The sequence below is a fragment of the Cetorhinus maximus genome, unplaced genomic scaffold (genome assembly GCF_964194155.1).
Source record: "Cetorhinus maximus unplaced genomic scaffold, sCetMax3.hap1.1 HAP1_SCAFFOLD_495, whole genome shotgun sequence".
NCBI classification, from domain to species: domain Eukaryota; kingdom Metazoa; phylum Chordata; class Chondrichthyes; order Lamniformes; family Cetorhinidae; genus Cetorhinus; species Cetorhinus maximus.
Window position 1 is genome coordinate 32,920 of NW_027596437.1, and position 23,524 is coordinate 56,443.

Sequence of the window (23,524 nt, forward strand, 5' to 3'; positions counted from 1 at the left end):
AATATCATTAACATTGATTGAGATCACATTGACCATTCTGTCAGCAAGGAATCATATCTGTCCCAGAATTCAGTGGAAAATGGAATTAAATCAGACCGAGGATAATGAGCAGCTACCCAACAGCCTCTGCGCTTTATTGACAAGTAACCAGCTCATAATCACACAGAAACTCTCGATATATAACTGGTGTGTGTGAGGATTTGTTAAGTGATGTTATAAATAAAACTACCCGGACCTGACTGTAAATTAATGCGGCTCTCCAGTGAGTAATGTCTGTTACCTTCGCTAATTTGGGTGAGGATATGTTGAATGCTTTGTTTTACATGAAAGGACCACATGTTCCAAATATTACAATCCTCCATCCTAAACCAAATTATGTACCCGCTTTCTGTCTGAAAGATGATGATTCCCCTTCAGCAGGGAAGAATCATCAGTACCGCAGGGACATCTCCAGCCTTCTCTTGGCGACGTTCAGCTCGATACCCTGGGGATGGAATACATCCAGAAAATCTGGAGGGACTGAAGGTATTAGACTGACACAAATGAAATACTGGACCTGCTTCAAGGTTTAAAGTAGTCAAGCACCAAGATGAGAAGGTAAAACAGCATCTTCCAGACGCGCCTATCGATACATCGATCAATTCATTCTCTGATCCCTTCATCAAAATGTTCAGGCATCTAACTATCATTCATTCCTGCATCACTGCAGTCATCCCTCCATTCTTTGGCAGACGGTGGTGTTGCATTAATGTCACTGGACGAGTAATCCAGAGACCCAAGCTATTCTCCTGGGGACACGAATTCAAATCCCGCCATGGCAGCTGGTGGAATTTAAATTCAACAATAAACCTAGGATTGAAAACTGGTCTCAGTGAAGGGAACCATGAAGCTATCATCGATTGTGGAAAAAAACTAATCTGGTTCACTAATGTCCTTTAGGAAAGGAAATCTGCCACTGGACCTAGTCTGGCCGACATGTGACTCCAGATCCACAGCAATAAGGTGGACTCTAACTGCCCTCTGAAATGGCTCAGCAAGGCACTCAGTTCCAAGGCAATTATGGAGAAGCAACAAATGCTGGCCTTGCCAGTGACTCCCACATCCCGTGAAAGAGTAAAGAGGCAAAGAAATCACACATGTTTGACTGTAACAAAATGTACCCTCTCTATGAGTCATCTCTGATAATCTGCCTGTAATTATTTCCATCTATCCATTCATCACAATATTATGATGTGTTGGAGAGATCCTCCAATGAGCCATTGATGCAAACAGGGTGTCAGAGAAGCTGGATAACTTTTCTTTCCTGAGAGCTGGGCACAGTCCACATAAGTTCACAATTTAAAAAATAAAGCTGACTCCAGTGTTGTTGCTGGGTAGATTTGTTATAAATAGGCCTTGTTGACAATGTTAAGGGTTTGAAGTTGGCTGGCAGCCAAGCGGTCAGTACTGAGGAAACAGATCTTTCATTTACTGCACAAACCCGCAGATGCTTCCTGTAAACAACATTGGACATTCGAACCGCCCTGACTGCAGCCGGCTGGCTTGCTGCCAAATACTGTGTGGGGCAGATTAGCCTGGATATGAGTGAAGAAAATGGGATTTAGCCATTCAAACAATAAATGTTTCTGTCGCACACGAAATACACATTTTAAATGGTACTTTAACTGAGGAAATATTTAAATGAATGCCGAGATTAAACACGACCAGAAAATTGGCCGTATACTATTTAATTTATATTATTTCTAAGTAAAAGACATTCCAGTTATTAAAGCCAGTTTATTAAGAACTTCATGGAGTGCGAGAGGGCGATGTTGATGGTCCCAATCCCCCAGTCTAATGAGCTGAGTAGAATGACAAAAAAATAAAAGAAATTAAATTAAAAGAAAATCATAGAATTGTCTTGAACCCACAGGAATTCCTTGAATATTCTCAGAGTTCTGCACCTCATTTAGCCTGAGGGGTCTCTTATACCCGATTAGCACCGTGTACTGTACAGTTTAATTTGTGCTGATTACGATTATTTAACAGACCCTCTCATAGTTGCCAATGAGTGGAGAAATGACCAGTTCATTACCCGCTTCAGTGGAAGATAAAACATTTATTCTTGTGATATTGTGTAATATGTCGTAAAGCCCTGATATCCTGTGTTCCCAATACCAGTGAATGGTAGACAGCCGGTGGTCAATAAAATTAGTTGCAATGATTTGGATGCTGAAGGATAACTGTGCTGATCTCCGTGTCCGTTCTGATTCATTAACTTCTCTGTCAAAAGTTGATGTAAATTTTACGTTTCTGTGTAAACTTACTGTTTAATTATCAGGCAGGTGGGCTTCTTTTGTCGCTAATTTTCAAAGGGCTGTCATAGGGTCAGGGGCAGTTCGAGAAATGCAATGAGAGACATTGTACAATGTGAGGAGATTCTTCTTATCTCCGGACCCAAATTGTACAGCGATAACCACCCACATTGTTAATAAAATCACTTTTTTCATCTCCCGCATTTAGTTACATAAATCAATAATAATTCCTATGACTGAAGATACTTTATTGCTGGAATGAGATAGAGACCCGGAGTTGCTGCAACAAAGGCTGACAGTCCCTTTATTCCCTGATAATGTAATTTATTGTTTTAGGTTCAGCCCCTTGTGAGGTAGTGTAGAAATAAATGGACTTAATTTACAATGGAATTATATTTTTATTAACAGATGCTCAACTGTAATTTCACCATTAGAACCACTGGAGACTTTACAATAAATCCATTCAGCCAAATATCCCGATACAGATAAAATGTCCACTTTTAACAATAGCCTATTGTAAATATCTGAGTCCATTCTTTTGGGGATGTGGAAGGTGGGGCGTGGATCCAGTCGCCGCCTCCACCAGCGAATCAACAGGCGGCGCCTGGAAACCCGCCCCCTTCTGCCGGGTATTTAAATGCCGCTCACTGGGGCCGGAATCCAACAGTCCGGGAGCTGGTTTGTTCACTGAGTTCTGGACAGAACCATTTTCCCCAAATGACCAGAAAGATGAGGTCGGCGATTTCTCTCAGTTTGTTGCTGACTTTCTTATCCCGTGAGTAGTTTTTATTGTCCAAGTCTCTCAATGTTACTGTCTCAGTGTTAGTCTCTCTCTGGAATGTTACAGAGTCAGGAATCAGTTCACCAGGATTAATCCTCTGGGTTTTTGATATATTTTTACAGGTGTCCAGTCGGATGTTGTGTTGACTCAGCCAGAGGCAGAGACCGGGCGTCCTGGAGGCCCCCTGAAACTGACCTGTAAAACCAGCGGCTTCGATCTTGGCAGCTACTGGATGCACTGGGTCCGACAGGTTCCCGGACAGGGGCTGGAGTGGCTGGTTAGCTACTATAGTTCATCATACGAATACTACGCCCCAGGAATTAAGGATCGATTTACTGCGTCCAAAGACACTTCAAGGAGCACCTTCTCCTTGGACATGACGAGACTGAAGACTGAAGACACCGCCATCTATTATTGTGCAAGACACACAGCGAGAGGAACCAGGGCTGGACCCGAACAAGAACAGATCGAGAGGGACTCAGCAACTTCCATCGTAACCTGACGGTCAGTACTTGTTTTAAATGTAATATTAACTGTAACGATCAGGACCAGACAACAAGGCGCTCCTGACATAAGTAGCACAGCAAATTTAACAGTAAAACTAACAAACCAGTCGATGTAATGAGCTGAGCTTTTGGTTGTGTTGATATTTACTGTTAACAGTTTCCGCAATTACAGACCTGGATATAGTATTCATTTTAATATATCTGATACTTGGAGGGAGTCTCTTTTCGTTCAATTTTGTAAACTGCTGCATGAATTCCACTTCTAGATCAGAAGTAAACGTCTATTTGAAGTGAATATTGAGAGGCAGCACTGAGAGAGTGGGTGCAGTTTTTGTGCGGGTGTATTTCACTGTGATACTACAGCAGCGGGTCACAGTGCTGTGCATAGCGACATCCTCATACAAAAACCTCAGAGAAGGAGTTTGTTCAAATTCGCGATCACTAACACAGCAGGAACGCCAAAGAAAATCAAATTTAAATAAAATAATGGGTAGAGGTAATATTGGTTTGTGAAAAGATATAACAGTCTTCCGTTTTGTGAGTGTTGACGGACACGCTAAATCTGCAAAGAGGTTTTGAAAGAATTCCATTCACATTGATAAGTATAATCACCAGTACAAGCTGAAATGTCTCACTGATTCACTTTTAGGCGTGTCGGAATCAGGTTTTTGAGAAGGAAGTGAAATTAAATTTCTGTATTTACAGAGAACAGTCTGCCGCAGTATTTGACATGGTGTGTCTCACTGTGATAGCTGGGATGGCACAGCAGTTACTGTCAATACAAAAACCCCTCAGCACTAATTGAGTCTGCCTGGGTCAGTGCTCGCTTTTACAATCCTGCTATATTTACAGTGAAGTATTATTTATGCCCAGAACTGCCCAAAAAACGTGGTTTAAAATTGAAAAACTGTGATAATTATCCGTTCATCAGTTGGTGATTTCAGTAACATGTTCATGTGTTACTCTGAATTATAAAAGATGAGGATCATTGATGAATAGCTAAAGATATCTACACACGCAAATATAATTTCGTGAAGATACATCGTGATCTTACTTTGCCTCTGACTTATGAATATTTAAAATAATGGTGGATTTCTGTCTTTTTCGTGCAGGGACAGTTATTGTATGGCACAGCCCAGGGAGTGTAACACTGTGACGGTATGGGCTACTGGGCACAAGGGACCATGGTGACGGTGACTGCAGGTAAGAACCACACATTTATTTAGTGATTGTTTTACTTGAGTCTTTGCTTTATATTCTTGTTATTTTAATAATTCATTCGTTCATTGAAACGTGGGTTTGGTGAATTCTGTATGCAGATTATTTTACAATGTTTCATGTGATTCTGCTTAAATTGAGTTATATAATTCCACTGTCTTGACAAATGGTGCTGCTGAGGGATTCGGTCCCTGGTTGTTGTGATTTGGTGTTTATCTGCTGAGGATAATGCGTGGCCGGGCGACTTGAAATATCTAACGTTTGTTAAAACAATTTGACGTTTCTGCAATGTTTAATCTCGGTGACATCGAACGCCTGCGGGTTTTACCGTCTGTTGCACAAGGGTTTAAATAGGTTTGAAATCAAACCCAATATTAACAAAATATGCTTAAGTTTCAGTATTAATTTATTGAACATGTTCTGCCTACTCACAATGCTGTTGACATTATTCCATATTTCCGTTTAGTTTAATTATTCATTTATTTAGTGGCGAGCGTGTTGCCTGGATTCGATATTGAGATTTTCTTGCAATGTTACAATGGATTCTGTTGGAAGTGTTTGTACAATTGAGCTGCTTCTCCATGAAACGGGTTTCAGCCCCTCAGTGATGTGATTTGGTGTTTTTCTCCCGAGAATATTGTGTGTCTGGGTGGCTTTCAATAAGTAGAATTTGTGAAACGGCTTAGCGGTTCTGCATTGTTGCTGCATTGTTTAAACTCGGTGACATTGAGCGGTTACACGTTTTGTGATTGAATGAAAACAGCCGACGCGTTTGTATATGCTTGAAGCACGATTGTAGGCAGAAAACAGACAGGTTTCAGAAATGGGGAAAAAGCGTTTAAAGATGTGTTAAAACATTTTGTCTTTATTTTAAGTGATAATTGCAGATTAAACTAAACCATGGATTATGACGCTCATTCAGAACATAAATCGTTACTGCAATCAGAAACTATATAATTAACAAGTTTTCAAGTTGTAGAGTAAAATTAATACAATTCAAAAAATTATAATGTGGTAATATTTCTCCATATTGGCTGAACAGCTTTCATGTTAACATAATTGATCATTAATCGCCTTTCATAATTTTGTTGTGCACTGCGCACAATTAACATGATCGGGAAAGTTTTTAGGCTGGAAACATTTTGTGATTATGCATGAAATAATTTCAATAAGAATATACTGATTCTACAGATTTGGTCAATTTCACAAGGGATTTTGAATTATTTTTTATATCCCTGATAACGTTTGCATTGACTTAAAGAGGAGTTTGACATTTCAGTTTGGCAATATGTCTATCCGGTTATTACATTCTTTCTGTGCAGCCGTAACCATATTATTCCTTCAATGTTATTGGGATTTGGTTAACGAGACAATTGTCACTAATCTAATTTTAAACAGCTTTCTGGGGGTGGGGGTGGGGGGGGTGGAATTCGCTGGCAGTAAATGAATTGTTCTTACATTTTTTTTGAACTGTAGGAAGGTGCAGGCTGCATATGAATAGATATTGACAAGGAAAAGCTTGAAATTAGAACAGATTAATTTAATTACAAACATTAATGTTAGTTTTGAATTTAATAACAACATCCTGTCTACCATAGCTGTGCTGTACACAGGATAGGATTATAGGAGAAGAACAGATTATATCTGAGATTCATGCTTAATTCTTATTAAATATTAAATTGAAGAACAAAATCTCGATTCAATTTGCTGATTATATTTCAGTATCGCAGATAATCTGAATGAATTGTTCTCATCAAGTTTTATATTGATCAGTTTGGATCTTCTTTCAATGAACAATATAAGTAACAATTAAAGAATAGGGATTGTTATCTAGGAAACAATTTTATTGATAATAAGTAACTGCCAGGAACATTTTTTTACATATAGTTTGGAGTTAAGACAAGCTTCCTTTAGCAAACAGATGATGTTGCAGCTCATAGACACTTAATGCGATGTGACCCCGGCCAGATTTCAAAGTATTTCAAATATTCTACTGATAAATTCACCCTGTGAATTACTCGATGAGAATAGATGGAATTTATGATTTCTCAATGCGTTCAGAAACACGCATATCTTACAATATTGTTGGTTAAAACAGTGCAGTAGAAGTAGAAGTCAAATAGTAAATCGTGCTTAGATTTAAGTAAAATTGATACACTTGCCTGAATGTTAACATCTAGCAATTTGAAGTTTATTGTTTAACATTGTTTCAGTGTCAGGTTGATTTAAATAAACCCCAATTATTTCACAAAGTACCAGGGAGAAACAGGTTTTCAATTTTTGAAAACCATTTTTAATATTATAGAGTAAAAATCAGCTGACAAGAAAATGAATTGACAATAACAAGATAATTAGCTTACAATATAATATTAGTGATAATTAATTCAACATAAATGTGCTCCAACAATTAAATAGTATACTGGTCATTATGGTGAATGCAAAATCTCAGTGGAGAGAATTTTTAATTGTATCCAAAATTAATTTAGAAAAGAGTACTTTTCTTACTCAGCTGTGCTCAGCTCGATAAGGTGTTTCGCCTCGATGATTTTATTGGTTCTATTCATACCTAAAATCAAATCAAATCAGCGGGTAATCGGTTTTCAATGTGAGTGTTTCCTGATTTGTTTAATTCTTACCCTGTCACTGAGTCTCTGTTACGGACACCAAACTATCTTGAACCTGTAATTTTTGCTATGCTCATTTTCAGGGTAACTTAAATCCTATATTATTTGGAGATTTGAGACAGATCAGGGAGAATTAGATGGACTTAAAAGGGAATTTTGAAATGAAAATCAGATTAATTTCAAAGAAGTTGTGGAATAATTGTAGTAAATTGACCGTTCATCAATTGGAATCAAACAGCTTGAATGAAATGGACAGATTGAACAGATCTATCTGCTGGGAACTTGATTGTTGCACCATTTGTGTTTGTTCTGTTTCTGTGCACGTGGTCACTGTGCTGGAACCAAGAATCTTCCTGACTGGTTGTTAACCTTCTGGTTCGCTCTCCTGGATTTCAAGAAGTGCAATTTGATTTATTTCTTCAAAAAACTTATCAGTGAGAAAGTGAAAGTTTGACTTTTTGACCAGGCGCCTCAGAAATGAGACACCCAACCCATTGTGACAGTCAGAAAGGGCAATTCAGAAACGACAGACAGACTGTCGAAGGAGATTTGGTCGATTTTAAACCAGTGATGTATGTATCGTGGGAATGTTCGGTTAGGCAATGCAGAGAGAGTTTTATCCTATTTTAATCCGTGCTGTAGCAGTCCTTGACCTATTTAGTTGGACAGTGTGGAGTAAGAAATTAGCCTGTATCTTATTTTTAATCCTGTCATAGGATGTTGGGGTCGCTGGCAAGGCCAGCATTTGTTGTCCATCCCTAATTATCCCTTGAAGTGTTGAAATGCCGCCTCCTTGAATAGCTGCAGGTACACTCACAGTGCTGTTAGGAAAGGAGCTCCAGGATTTTGACGTATTCACATTGAAGGCACAGCGATATCGTTCCAAGTCAGGATGGTGGGTGCCTTGGAGGGGAGCGTACAGGTGGTGGTGTTCCCAAGCACCTGCTGCCCTTGTCCTTCTAGTTAGAAGTTGCGGGTTTTGAAGGTGCTGCTGAAGGAGCCTTAGCGAGTTGCTGCAGTGCATCCTGTATATGGTACACACTGCAGTCACTGTGCGTCTGTGGGGGAGGGTGTGAATGTTTCAGGTAGTGGATGGGGTACCAATTCTGTGGGCTGCTTTGTCCTGGATAGTGTCGAGTTTCTTGGGGTTTTTTGAAGTTTCACTCATTGAGGTAAGTGAAATCTATTCCATCCCAGTCCTGACTTGTGCCTTGTATATGGTGAGTTGTCTTTGGGCAATAGGAGTTGAATTACTCGCCAGAGAATTCCAAGCCTCTGACCGCCTCTTGCAGCCACAGCATTTATATCAAAACCGGATTGAACCCTCTCCTAGGCATATTTGATAGGACAATGTGGAGGGAGTTTTATTTTATATCAAACCAGTGCTGTACCTGACCCGGAGTGTTTGACAGTTGAGTGGAGAGTTGGCTTTCTGTTGAATCCCACCCTTGCAGCTGATGACAGGAGTGTACTGGGGGAGGAGTGGGGGCTTTAATCCATATCTTAACTTGTCCTGTTACTGACCTGAGAGTCTTCTCCCTGCAGAGGTCAAACAAACTGAATCAGCATCGAACTAACTGGCTGTGAGTTCTTGAACCAGATCTGTGAAAACAAATTGTTCCATTGCTCGGTTGAAATGACGAACGTTAATTGTTATTAACAATATTTCTGGAGAGAACATGTATAAATTTTAATCCATTAATTATGTTTCAGCATTTTGAGTATCAGAAAATCATTGAACGTGAGTGAGCTGAACTTGAGCACAATTTCAGAACAAACAGAATCAGGGAGTGACAGTGAGGCTCCAGAGAGCAGCGCCTGTTCTGATCTGATCAGAAGTTTCGAGTTATTTAAATGATTGAAATGGACAATGACCAGGCTCCCGCTCCAAATAACCAGCCGCGGGGGATTTGGGGAAAAGGAGCCGCCATCAAAAACTGAGTCATTGGATTGCCGCCTGCAGGGGGAGGAATGACAGAAATGAGAGAATGAGAGGATATCGGCCCTTCGATCCTGCCCTCCATTCAGTAAGATCATGGCTGATCTACCTCGACACACTCAGTCTCTTAACCACACACCCTCACTCGCTCACTCTCTCTGTCACGCATGCTCTCTTTGTCACACACACACACACTCACATTCTCCCTCTCACACTCAAATTCTCTTTAACATGCACACACTCTGTCTCTCACACATTGCCTCTCTCCTTCACACACACTGTCACACAGACACTCACATTCTCTCATACACATACTCTCTCAACTATACACACTCTCACACACGTGCACACTATCTCTCTCACACACACATGCACTCTTTCTTTCTCACACATGCATTCTCTCTCTCTCACACACACACACACGCACACTCTTTTATGCACAACCACTCTCTCTCTCTCACATACATGCACCCTCTCTCCCACACACATACACACTCTCACACATGCACACACTCTCCATTCTCTCTGTCACACACACAGAAACACAAACACATTCCCTCTCACACACACACTTGTTCTCTCACACATGCACTCTCTCTTATTCTCTCTCTCTCTGACACAAACACTGGCTCTGTCTTTCACACACTCTTTCTCTCCCACACACACACACGTTCGCTCTCTCACACACTTTCTCTCACACATTTATACTACCAATCACTCACACCCCTACACACTCTCTTTCTTTCTCTCTCTCTCTCTCCCTCTAACTCTCACACGCACACAGTCGCTCTCTCACACACACACACACAGCAGCTCTCTCTCACACACACATACTCTCTCTCACACACATTTCTCTATCTCAGACACTCTCACACTTATACTCCCTATGACACGCACAGAAAAACACACTCTCCCCCTCTCTCACACACTCTCTCTTTCTCTCTCTCTCTCTCCCACACTCACAAGCACACGCAGTCTTTCTCTCCCACACATTCTCCATTTCACACACTCTCACAATTAAACTCCCTATCTCACACACACACACACACTCCGTCTCTCTCTGTCTCTGTCTCTCTCTCTCTCAAAAACACACATACACTTGCATGCACTCTCTCTCTCTCTTTCTCTCTCACACACACACACACATTATCACACACAGAAGTGGGCTGAAAATACTAATTGCAGAATGAAAATCCGTTAAGCTGCATGCATGTTCATTGCTCCATTTCTGAGGACCTGTTGTGTAAAATGAAATTACACAGGTGACATCACTGTATATGTGGAGAATTTCCAAGTGTTGAACCAAACATATAGAAACAAAAAAAAGGGAGATGTGGCGGACCACAGCCGCCTGGATCCCCAATACTGGTGCACACATGGTGCAAGAAGCCTGCACAGCCCATCCTGGTTTTGCTGTAACCGTCTCCTCCAGCCCCCTCAGTCTGCCTATTCTCGCACTGACACAGGTTTCTCAAAGAAAGGCATGGGTGTTAAAGCAGCTGGCCAGCGATCTACACTGCTGCCTGACTTTACACAGCCAGTGTTACTGAAAGCTGATCAATATGGAGAATCGGGACAAGATCGATTGAGAGGAAGAGGAGGAGGTGGAGGTGGTGGAGCCGAATGGAGGAGCCCCCAGCTCGGCTGTGGACAACAGGCAACGGAAAGCTGAGCCGGAGCGGAAAAACATCCGGAGAAAAATCGCCTTGATGAGCCTCCTGCACCTGGGTCCCCTCACTACCCACAATCACTCACCCTCACCCACTCACTCACTCAACCTCACTCACTCACTCACCCTCACTCACACACCCTCGCTCCCTCACCATCATTTCTTCACCCTCACTCACTGGCCCTCACTCACTGGCCCTCACTCACTGACCCTCGCTCACCCACAGTCACTCACTCACCCTCACTCCCTCACCCTCACTCCCTCACCCTTACTCACTCGCACTCCTCACTCACCCACCCTCACACACCCTCATTCATCCACCCTCACCCACCTTCACACACCCTCATTGACTCACCATCAATTACTCACTCACCCACCATCACTCACCCTCACTGACCCTTATCCACCCAGCTTCATTCACACTCATCCACCCCCCCTCACATACCCACTCACCGTCACTCACACACCCACCCTCACAGACCCACCAACCCTCACTCACCCGCTCATCTACCCTCATTCAAACGCCCACCCTCATTTACTTATCCATCCTCACTCACCCACCTTCAGACACCCACCCTCGCTCACTCACCACCCACCCTCACTCACTCCTCCACTCACCCACGCACCCTCACGCAATCAGCCACCCACCCTCACTCTGTCACTCAGCCACTCTCACTGTCAATCATGCACATGCTCACTTACTAGATCACTTTTCCTAAATCGGTGTGTGGGAGGGCGGGACCTGCAGGGAAGAGAGACCTGGAAGCGAGGCCTGAGTCCTCACAGTGTCAGAAAGTGGAGCATGGCCGAATGGAGTGATGAGCGTCGGTGGAAAGGTCAGAGAGCCTGACGAAAGCGCAGGGACCCGTGGAGTAAGTGCAGAGAGCTGGGGGGAAAGGGCAGAGAGGCGGGAGGGGGAAAGGGCAGAGAGGCGGGAGGGGGAAAGGGCAGAGAGGCGGGAGGGGGAAAGGGCAGAGAGGCGGGAGGGGGAAAGGGCAGAGAGGCGGGAGGGGGAAAGGGCAGAGAGGCGGGAGGGGGAAAGGGCAGAGAGGCGGGAGGGGGAAAGGGCAGAGAGGCGGGAGGGGGAAAGGGCAGAGAGGCGGGAGGGGGAAAGGGCAGAGAGGCGGGAGGGGGAAAGGGCAGAGAGGCGGGAGGGGGAAAGGGCAGAGAGGCGGGAGGGAGAAAGGGGAGAGAGGCGGGAGGGAGAAAGGGGAGAGAGGCAGGAGGGGGAAGGGAAGGGAGGTAGAAGGGAGAAGGGAAGGGAGGTAGAAGGGAGAAGGGCAGAGAGGCGGGTGGGAGGAAGGCAGAGAGGCGGGAGGGAGGAGCGCAGAGGGGGAAAGGTTAGAGAGGCGGGAGGGGGAAAGGGCAGAGAGGCGGGAGGGGGAAAGGGCAGAGAGGCGGGAGGGGGAAAGGGCAGAGAGGCGGGAGGGGGAAAGGGCAGAGAGGCGGGAGGGGGAAAGGGCAGCGAGGCGGGAGGGGGAAAGGGCAGCGAGGCGGGAGGGGGAAAGGGCAGAGAGGCGGGAGGGAGAAAGGGGAGAGAGGCAGGAGGGGGAAGGGAAGGGAGGTAGAAGGGAGAAGGGAAGGGAGGTGGAAGGGAGAAGGGCAGAGAGGCGGGAGGGGGAAAGGGCAGAGAGGCGGGAGGGGGAAAGGGCAGAGAGGCGGGAGGGGGAAAGGGCAGAGAGGCGGGAGGGGGAAAGGTTAGAGAGGCGGGAGGGGGAAAGGGCAGAGAGGCGGGAGGGGGAAAGGGCAGAGAGGCGGGAGGGAGGAGCGGAGAGAGGGAGAGGTTAGAGAGGCGGGAGGGGGAAAAGGCAGAGAGGAGGGGGTGGAAAGGGCAGAGAGGCGGGAGGGAGGAGCGGAGAGGGGGAAAGGGCAGAGAGGCGGGAGGGGGAAAGGGCAGAGAGGCTGGAGGGGGAAAGGGCAGAGAGGCGGGAGGGGGAAGGGGCAGAGAGGCGGGAGGGGGAGGGCAGAGAGGCGAGAGGGGGAAAGGACAGAGAGGCGGGAGGGGGGAGAGCAGAAGGGGAAAGGGCGAGGGGCAGAAGGGGAAAGGGCGAGGGGCAGAAGGGGAAAGGGCGAGGGGCAGAGGGGGAAAGGGCGGGGAGGGGGAAGGACAGAGAGGCGGGAGGGTCATGGACAGGGAGGCGGGGGGTGGAAAGGGAAGAGAGGCTGAGGGGGGAAAGGCAGAGAGCCGTGGAATAAGTGCGGAGAGCTGGGGGAGAAATGGCAAAGAGGCGAGGGGGAAAGGGCAAAGTTGCGGGGGGGGAAAGTGCAGAGATGCCGGGGCGGAAAGGGCAGAGAGACCGGAGGGGAAAGGCAGAGAGCCAGTGGTTTAAGGGCATAGAGGCGGGGGGGGACGGTGCAGAGAGGCGGAGGGTGGTGGAAGGGCTGAGATCCGGGCTATAGCGGGGAGATCCGGGCGATAGCATTTGCGAGCCGAGGCCCCAGACGCCCTGGGCCCCACTCTCTCTATCTCTCCCTCTCTCTCTCTCTCTCTCTCTCATTGTCTCTCCTCCTCCTGAAATCCTTTCCATTCCCAGGGAAAGGCACTCAGTACCTGGCATAAAAGGGAGACAATGTCTCTGTGCGCTTCCCCCTGGCTCCCTGCGCCTTTCTCCAGAGGGTGGTCGCTGCCCCTCCAAACACAACCTGTTTGTCTCCCACTTTTACTGCTGATAGGCTGACTAGCGGGCCTATCAGCAGCTAACGGGGTAGAGGGCTCGCCTGTGATTGGAGGAGCAGCTCCTTCCAGAAATCTTGAACTCCACTTACCCTCCTTACCAGCATTTTGAACAACGGCTCCAGGGTCCATATAGAGGGGCTTCGGGGGCCACAATCCAGCCGCGGGACACGGATTGGACAATAAAGGAAAATAAGGAAATTGGCAGAGAAGTTGGCCAAATATCTTGGCCTGAACGAGGTGGTTGCTAAAATAGCAGAGGCATTGGTTTTAATTTTCCAAACTCCCCTAGATTGTTGAAAGGTCTCATCAGATTGGAAAATAGAGAATAAGGCTTTTATATCAAATTAAGGAGGTAACGGGAAAGCAAGAATCGACAGGCCAGTTAGTTTAACATCTGTCCGAGCGGAAATGCTGGAATCTATTATTAAGGATCCTATCACGGGTCACTAAGAAAATCCAAATGCAATTATGTAGATCCATCATGGTTTTGTGACAAGTGCAGTGCCACAGGGATCAATGCTGCGGCCTCAACTATTTACAATTTATATCAATGACTTGAATGAAAGGACCGAATGAATTTGCGAAATTTGCTGATGACACAAAGATAGATAGGAAAGTAAGTGGTGAAGAGGGGATTAAGGCCCAGCAAAGGGATATAGATAGGTTAAGTGAGTAGGCAGAAAAATGACAGATGCCGTATAATGTGGGAAAATATAAACTTGTCCAGTTTGGCAGGAAGAATACAAAAGCAGCATATTATTGAAAAGGAGAGATATTGCAGAACCCTGAGGTACAGAAAGATAAGGATCCCTTGGTGCATGAATCACAAAATGTTACAATGCAGGAACAACAAGTGATGAGGAAGGCAAAGGGAGTGTTGTCATTTATTACAAGGGGAATAGAATATAAAAGTAAAGATGTTTTGCTATAGTTTAACAGGGCGTCGATGAGACCTCGTCTGAATTACTGTGTCCAGATTTAGTCTCCTTTAAGAAAGGATATAAAAGCATTAGAAGCGTTCAGAGAATATTCATTCAAATGATACTGGGAGGTGTTGTTGGTTAACTTATGAGGAAAGTTTGGGTAGGCTGGGCCTGTATCTATTGGAGTTTAGAAGAATGAGAGCTGATTTTATTGAAACATATAAAATCCTGGGGAAAATTGACAGGGTGGATGCTGAAAGGATGTTTCCACTTGTGGGAGAGACTAACGATAGGGAACACAGTTGGAAAATAAGAGGTATCCCATTCTGGCAGAAATGAGGAGATTTTATTTTTCTCTCAAAGGGTAGTGAAAGTTTGGAACTCTCTTCACCAGAGTGCGACGGAGGAGAAGTCATTAATATTTCAAGGCAGAGGTAGAGAGATTCTTCATTGACAAGGGAGTCAAAGGTTAGCGGAGAATAGGCGGGAATATGGAGTTAACGCCACAATCAATCAGCTATGATCGGAGTGAATGGTGGAGGAGGCTCGAGAGGCAGAATGGCCTACTCCCGCTACTAATCCGCATGTTCACATGTACATACGATTGGAAAATGTCGTACTTACTGTAACTGGTATTCAGTTTAGAGTTCTATGGTCATTATATAGGTACCATTACAAAGGTACTTTCTAAGGGTCTTTGCTATTCTTTGTTTTGGGGGGACGTGGAGAAGGGAGGGGGCATCAGCCAATTTGAGCAGAGCCAATTTCCAAACTGCAATGATATGAATGATGAGACAATTTCTCTATCACCAAGTGCTGTTGATTGAGAAATAAATGGTGGCGAAATAATGGTGGAAATCCTCTGCTCTTCCATCTTAATCCACTGAAGGGTACGTCATTCAGATGACATCAAAATGTTCTATTTTAGACATGGGATAGGGGCGGAAAAAGAGGTGTGGGTTTCTAAAGAGGTTCCGACAGATAAGGATCACCAAATGATGGAAATAATAAATGATCAAATGTGGATGTGGGTTTTAGTTGGAATATATTAGGATATGTTTATAGTTATAGTCAAATTTTGAGTTGTTTGGTGACTTAATGATCACAAATCACAGAGTCTAACTTGCTCAATCGGCCATTCTTTCCCAGCGACACCGTCTGCGCCCACTCTCTACAGCCTGGTCTCCTCCTGTCAGCAACACAACACCGACGGCTCCGTCACCTACGGCTGTTTGGCGATGGACTACTCCCCAGAAATCACTAGCCTGACCTGGAAGAAAGATGGGCAGCCGATCACTGGATTTAAGACTTACCCGTCAGTGAGAAACCAGAAGGGAACCTTCACCCTGAGCAGCCAGTTAACCATCACCGAGTCAGAGGGGGAATGCAGCAAAATCAAGTGTGAGGTTCAATACAGCGGCTCAGACAAGAACATTGCAATATTATGTAAGTGTTGGGGAACCTGTGAGAAACAGAAAGGCTGTGATTAACCTGTATAGGGCCTTGGTTATAACACATTTATAGTGCTCTGCATAGATTTGATCCCTGCAAATTCTAGGGTTAGTGTCTATTAACGGAAAAGAACCTATTAAAATATAGGAATTAATTGTGTCTGTTATCAATTTCTTCTCCCAGAAATGTTTAACCTGTGTTTCTTGAAGGTCCTCCTGACATCGTCCCTCCAACTATTCTCCTCACCGTGAGTTCCCGGGAAGAAATCACAACCAACAAATTTGCAACCGCCGTCTGTTCAATCATCGATTTCCGACCAAATCCAATCACCGTGAAGTGGCTGAACAATGGACAACCCATGGATTCAGGAATTGTCACCTCTCCCGCCTTTGAAGTGAACGGGAACTTCTCGGCGACCAGTCGGCTGAAAGTCTCCGCTGGGGAATGGTTCAGCGACGCGGTCTATACCTGTCAGGTCACTCACCAAGGGGTCACCCAAAGTCGAAACGCCACCAAGTGTGAGGGTAAGAAATACAAACCGAGGAAGCAATAGATCATTCTGCTCTCCGATGTTAATCAAATCAGGAATTTATTGCAGTTAGTAGACGGAACAACTTCTAATTTACTATCATGTAGTTATTGTTTAATTCCGATGTAAGGGCTGCATTCGGATTGTTCACCATTCAGGATTTTATCACGTCACGTCTCTGCATTGACGTCATAGAGTGAGTGAGGTGGACTTGACATTAGCTTTACCCTGAGTCAGCTGATCATACTTAGAGAGGCAGAAGGTGTCTGGAACCCTTCACTGGTAACAGCTTCGGGTTAGAGTGTTGGAAAGTGCATCCACCCTATTTATAAAACGGCTTTCAGTACTGCATTCCAGGGCCCAGGAATGGTATATTTGTATTGGGACTGGGGCAACGCAGATTCATGAGAATGTTACCGGGGCTGAACGACTTAAATTATGAGAACAATTTACACAGACCAAGCTGGTTTTCCATTGTGTAAAGAAAATTAAAGACGATATTTAGAGGTTGATATGTCCAAGGTGATTTATTCTCCTTCAGGGAGTGAAGGCTGAATACTGCTGTCCTGATTCTGAATGTGAAACTTTGGTTGATTTTCATTTCTGTCTCACAGGTGATTCCCACTGCAACGATCCCACAATTACTCTACTGCCACCGCCAATAGAACAGGTCTTACTGGAGGCGACAGTGACCTTAACCTGCATCGTTTCTAATGCTCCTTATGGAGTCCTCGTGTCCTGGACACAAGAGAAGAAGCCTTTGAAATCAGAGATCGCCGTCCAACCGGGAGAGGATCCCGACAGTGTGGTCAGCAACGTAAACATCTCGACACAAGCCTGGCTGAGTGGGGCTGAGTTCTACTGCGTGGTGAGCCATCAGGATCTGCCGACTCCTTTAAGAAGTTCCATCCACAAGGAACCAGGTGAGCGGTGAGATTGAAGCAATAAGTAGTTCAATGTGTCTATTTCCAGTGTAAGTGTAAGAATGAATATTTACTATTCAGTGTATTTATGGTCTACTCTGATTAGCAATTTCGCCAACTAAACGCTCTGGGCCTGTGGACTTTCAGGGGGAAATTGATAAGTAGATGAATGAACAATGAACTGAAGGCTGTGCCATTGGGTTTAGATGAAGCAAGATGGGAGGAGCCTGGTGCGAAGCTGTAACACCAACACAGACCAGTTGGGCCGAATGGCCTGTTTCTGTGCTGTAAACTTTGAGAAACTTTCTCGTCCAACCCCATAAGTTGTCAGGGAAAAGGATTGTATCCAACTCTGCCCCGAGCTGGAAAACCGGACAGATCCCAAAGATTTTTATTTATTAATTCATGGCATGTGGGCGTCGCTGGCTGGGCCAGCGTTTATTGCCCACCCCTAATTGCCCTTGACAAGGTGGTGTTGAGCTGCCTTCTTGAACCGCTGCAGTCCATGTGATGTAGATACACCCACAGTGCTGTTAGGGAGGGAGTTCCAGGATTTTGATTCAGCTATCGTGAAGGATCGGTGATATATTTCCAAGAAGTGGATAATGAAACCCCTTAATATTCATCACAAAACACGTTTCTCTCACATCTAACCAGCGGTTTCATTGTCTACGAAATTATCCAGTTTATTGACATTTATTGTACATTTTCTGCAGGTAAAAATCTGCGGGAACCGTCCGTGTCTGTCCTCCTGCCCTCGGCAGAAGATGTCTCCGCTCAGAGATTCGTCTCCCTCAGCTGCTTAGTGAGAGGTTTCTCCCCCCGAGAGATCTTCGTCAAGTGGACCGTCAATGACAAGCCGGTGAATCCTGGGAACTACCAGAACACCGAGGTGGTGGCGGAGAACGGCAATAGCTCCTTCTTCATGTACAGCCTGTTATCCATTGCAGCGGAGGAGTGGGCCAGCGGCGCTTCTTACTCCTGTGTGGTGGGACATGAAGCGATCCCCTTGAAGATCATCAACAGAACGGTTGATAAATCCAGCGGTAAACCGAGTTTTGTGAATATTTCCCTTGCACTGATGGACACCGTTAATTCATGTCAATGAGAATCTCTCGGTTACGTTTCAAACTTCAATAAAAAAATAATAAAGTCCTTTTCTCCAATTGTGATTTAAATGCACAATCGCTTAATTAATGTTGTTTTCCACTTTTGCTAATGTTAGAGCTGTTTAGTTAAAATCGGATATTTCCAGGGCTCAGAACCAAGTCTTGTACACCCAGTGCTCCCAGCTCAGATACACCCTGGGTTAGAGACAGAGTAAAGCTCATTCATCACGGGATTCTGCAAAATAACATCACCAACTCTCCTCCCACTGAGGGGAAATCTAACAATTTCCTATTTCCGGCAAACAAACTCAGCACATTTAGATCTCGGTGTTGCTGCTTCTCTTATTGTCCATTCCTTTAAAATGGATGCCAGCTTTAAGTTGCTGCATCGCACCCACTGGGAATTGAAGTGAGGGTCACACAGAAACATGTCTCAACAATTCCCCATCAGAGAGAGGGGAAAATTGTTAACCCACTGTACCCCCCACTTCCCCAATAGAAAGAGGGGGAGGGGAAATTGTTAACCGACTGTACCCCCACTTCCCCAACAGAGAGAGGGGGAGCGGAAATTGTTAACCCACTGTACCCCCACTTCCCCAACAGAGAGAGGGGGAAGGGAAATTGTTAACCCACTGTACCTCCACTTCCCCAACAGAGAGAGGGGGAAGGGAAATTGTTAACCCACTGTACCCCCACTTCGCCAACAGGGAGAGGGGGGGGAATTGTTAACCCACTGTACCCCCACTTCCGCAACAGAGAGAGGGGGAAGGGAAATTGTTAACCCACTGTACCTCCACTTCCCCAACAGAGAGGGGTGGAAGGGAAATTGTTAACCCACTGTACCCCCACTTCCCCAACAGAGCGAGGGGGAAGGGAAATTGTTAACCCACTGTACCCCCACTTCCCCAACAGAGAGAGGGGGAAGGGAAATTGTTAACCCACTGTACCTCCACTTCCCCAACAGAGAGGGGTGGAAGGGAAATTGTTAACCCACTGTACCCCCACTTCCCCAACAGAGAGAGGAGGAGGGGAAATTGTTAACCCGCTGTACCTCCACTTCCCCAACAGAGAGTGGGGAAGGGAAATTGTTAACCCACTGTACCTCCACTTCCCCAACAGAGAGTGGGGAAGGGAAATTGTTAACCCACTGTACCTCCACTTCCCCAACAGAGAAAACTGAAAGGAAAATTTTTAGCCAATTTTACTTCCACTTCCTAAACATAAAGACGAGGAAGGCCATTGGTTAACCCGGTGTGTCTCCACCTTCTCAGCAGAGAGAACCGAAAGGGAAATTGCTTAGCCAACCAGACGGAGCAAAACTATTAACTCACTGGACTCTCAGTCCCCGAGCAGAGAATCTGGAAGGGAACGGGCATCTACTGTAAAGACCCAGTTACCAACAGCAGAAGTCGGCTTCTAGCTTACTGGCCACAAGTTTTAAAGTCCCATCATGCTTAAAATGTTGTAAAATATATATTTATGCAACATAATTTTAAGAAGTTTTCACACTCTTGTTCCAGTTAATCTTATGCTAAGATTGATTTCCCATAATCCGAATCTAAACTGGTTATTAAATCCTCCCTGGGTTGTTCACGGTTCTGCCCCTGAATTTTATGAGGCAGATGGTTGATTGTCTGCATTCGTTCACCTGATATCACCTTGCATCTCACAGAAAACACGTTTATACAGAATATTAAAAATATTCACCAAAAGTTTCACTATCAGGGTCAGACTCGATCGTTGGGACCTGGTGAAACTCTGAAAAATAGTAAAAATGCACACAAGGGACACAAGTGGACGCACACAAACATACATACATACACACATAGGCACAGACACGCAGACACAAACACACACAGTACAGGCAGACACACACATACATACATAGGCACACACACACACAGGCACAGACACACACACAAACACACACACATAGACAAATACACATATGCGCACACACAAACACAGGCACAGACGCACAGACAGACACACACACACGCACACACAATCACACATAAACACAAATACACACACAAATGCAGGCACAGGAACACATATATACACAATCACACACACACACAAATACACACGTGCACACACACATACACACACTAACACACATATACACAATCTCACACACACAAACAAATAAAACCAGACAAGCAGACTCATACATGGACACAAATATGCATCATCACACATTCACAATAACAGAAATACAGACAAAAAGGCACACACTATCATATACATTAAAACAAGTACATGGATACACATGAACACATGCACACACATGAGTAGACGACACCCAGACAGTCAAACACATAGAGGAACAGACTAACACATTCACAGGCACACATGTAGACACAAACATGAAACACGCATATACACACGAGAACACAAAAAGCACACGTTAGTACGTATGAAAACATAAACACGCATTGATACATAGTTTTAAATATCCATCAAGACACAAATGCACACATTAAAAACTCTCTCTCTCTCACACACACACACACACACACGCTGTGACACAGACATTAATATGCTGACACATACGTGGAACACAAAAAGAAACATTAACACATATTAGCAGACAAGAACGCGTAAACACACATTAACACAGATAGTGATAAATAAACATAGATATCAATACATAAACACACACAATAACACACTCATACATACACATTGGCAAAAAAACAAAATATACATGCAGACGCAGACACAGAAATGCACAAGACAGCACTCATTGGCAAATGAACACACCTCAATACTCATACACACATATGGACACAGAAACAAAGGGTGATTCAAGGCACGATATACTCATGCACACATATATAAAAGCTAAAGCATGACACAAACGCCAGGCTATTGTAGAAGGTAGAATTCAAATGCACTTTTTTAACCGATGTATTCTCCGGCAATTGTCCCTATTACATAATGATCCGAAAAGCACACTGAAACAATGTTCTTACTGAGAATCTGATTTAAGTTAATGACGCACCAAACATTCCCATCACAAATAGACAACCAAGATGAGAACTCACATCCGAGATTTTAAAAAGCAACGTTCATAGTTTCCAAATAAGTTGCTCAGTGAATCTCTCTCGATATCCATCATAATATTCTCCAATAATAGATCGTACGAAATTGTTCGAAAATAAACTGATATTGGAGATAATTTTCTATATTTTCCGACTCGGACTATACGAGGATTGTAAAGGAAGAACAGCTGTGGAGATAGTTACAGAGATAGGTTGCTGAAATTCACGAGCTTAACAGTAGATATATATTGAACATTAAATTAGAGAATACATTAATAACTTAGGAAAGAGTAAAGAGTATATATTTTAAAAGATATCCAAGATTAATAAACAACCTAATTATATTTCCTCGGTTATATCCTCGCAGATTCCACAGATCGCACCTGGATTGAAGACTCTGAGGATGATAACGGCAACATCTGGACAACCGCTTCCACATTCATCATCCTGTTCTTCCTGAGCATTTTCTACAGCACTGCCATCACTCTGGTGAAGGTCAGAAGATTCAATCCACTCACACTTCAAACTGACAGAAGCGGTTTGAAAAATCTCTCAATGTTTCATTGATTAAAACACTAACATAAATGTCCCACATTCTAAACATCTGCTTCATTATTTTATCCTCTTTTGCAGATCAAGTGACCGGTTGAATTTTGGACACCGTAGATTTTCCTCAGCCGTTTATTGAGACCTCTGTATTACGAATTTAAAATATGTCCTCTCGGTGAATCTAAAAATGAAATACCTTCAGTTCATGTTTCCGAATTTGTAACTAAGACAGTCATGGACGGTATTTCCGCTTCTCTGTTTGAAATGTGCGAGATAATTATGGCTGTGTTGTAATTGTAGCTTATAATTCCCCAGTAGTTTGAATTCCATGTGTAAATAAGTAGCTTTCCTCATTCCTCATTCACAATTATTCCCTTCCCTTTATGTTGAGCTCCGGTTTTCTCTTTCTGGTCTCTGTCACAGCTGTACATACAGTTGGCAGCTCAGAGCGAATGTGTTCTGTTCTCAGTGTGACTCAGTCATCATATTCAGTCCAGTTGACTTTAAAATAAACTTTTCTGTAAAATGTTCTCCGAAATTGTTAATAAATCATGAATGTGAAACAAACTGACTTTGCTGAACTCCTTTCCCCCAGGCCCATCGACACCGCTCCATTTCCCCTATTACACTGTTTCCTCCCCTTTCCCAGATTTTTTTTAACCATTCCTGTTTGGGATGTGAATCAAAAACAGAAAATGCTGGAAAAACTCAGCAGGCCCAACAGCATCTGTGGAGAAAAAAAGGAGTTTACGTTTCGAGTCCTCATGACTCTTCTTCAGAGCCCAAGGTCCTTCAGTGAAAGAGTCACTGCGCCATCCAGCGACCCATTGGTGTTAATACACCTTTATCTCTACCTTTTTATGGCAAACTTCAGAGCCAGGATGATTGCACAGCGAGAGGAACCTCGGTGATTTCACTCATATTCAGGCCTGTCACAGTCACATGTCAGGTAATTGTAAACAGCAGGGATCTGCTTCATCAGAGGCCCATACAGGACAGTATATGGAGGACGAAAGTTTCCTTTACACTGTCCCATCTAACACTCCCAGGGTCGGTGCAGCAGGGGTTAGATAGGGAATAAAAGTTTTTTTTTATCTCTTTACCCTTTCATGAGGTGTGGGTGTAGCTGGCAAGGCCGCCCAGAACAGCCCGGCTTCCAAGGCCATTTCAGAGGGCAGTTAAGTGTCAGTCAGGTTGCTGTAGACCTGGAATCCCATGTTGGCCAGGCTGGGTAAGGGTAGCAGATTTCCTTCACTAAAGGACATTAGTGCAGCAGATGGGTTT

The 23,524-nt window shown here is 44.3% G+C and overlaps 1 gene segment (V, D, J or C); it reads left to right on the plus strand.

Moving 5' to 3' along the window:
- Nucleotides 1-2,962: 2,962 nt before the first annotated feature.
- LOC144673869 (Ig heavy chain C region-like) lies at nucleotides 2,963-18,670 on the plus strand. The segment is given in 7 exon segments: nucleotides 2,963-3,069; nucleotides 3,198-3,498; nucleotides 4,738-4,784; nucleotides 15,781-16,077; nucleotides 16,293-16,607; nucleotides 17,227-17,535; nucleotides 18,252-18,670. Coding segments are annotated over 7 exon segments (1,719 nt in total).
- Nucleotides 18,671-23,524: the final 4,854 nt, after the last annotated feature.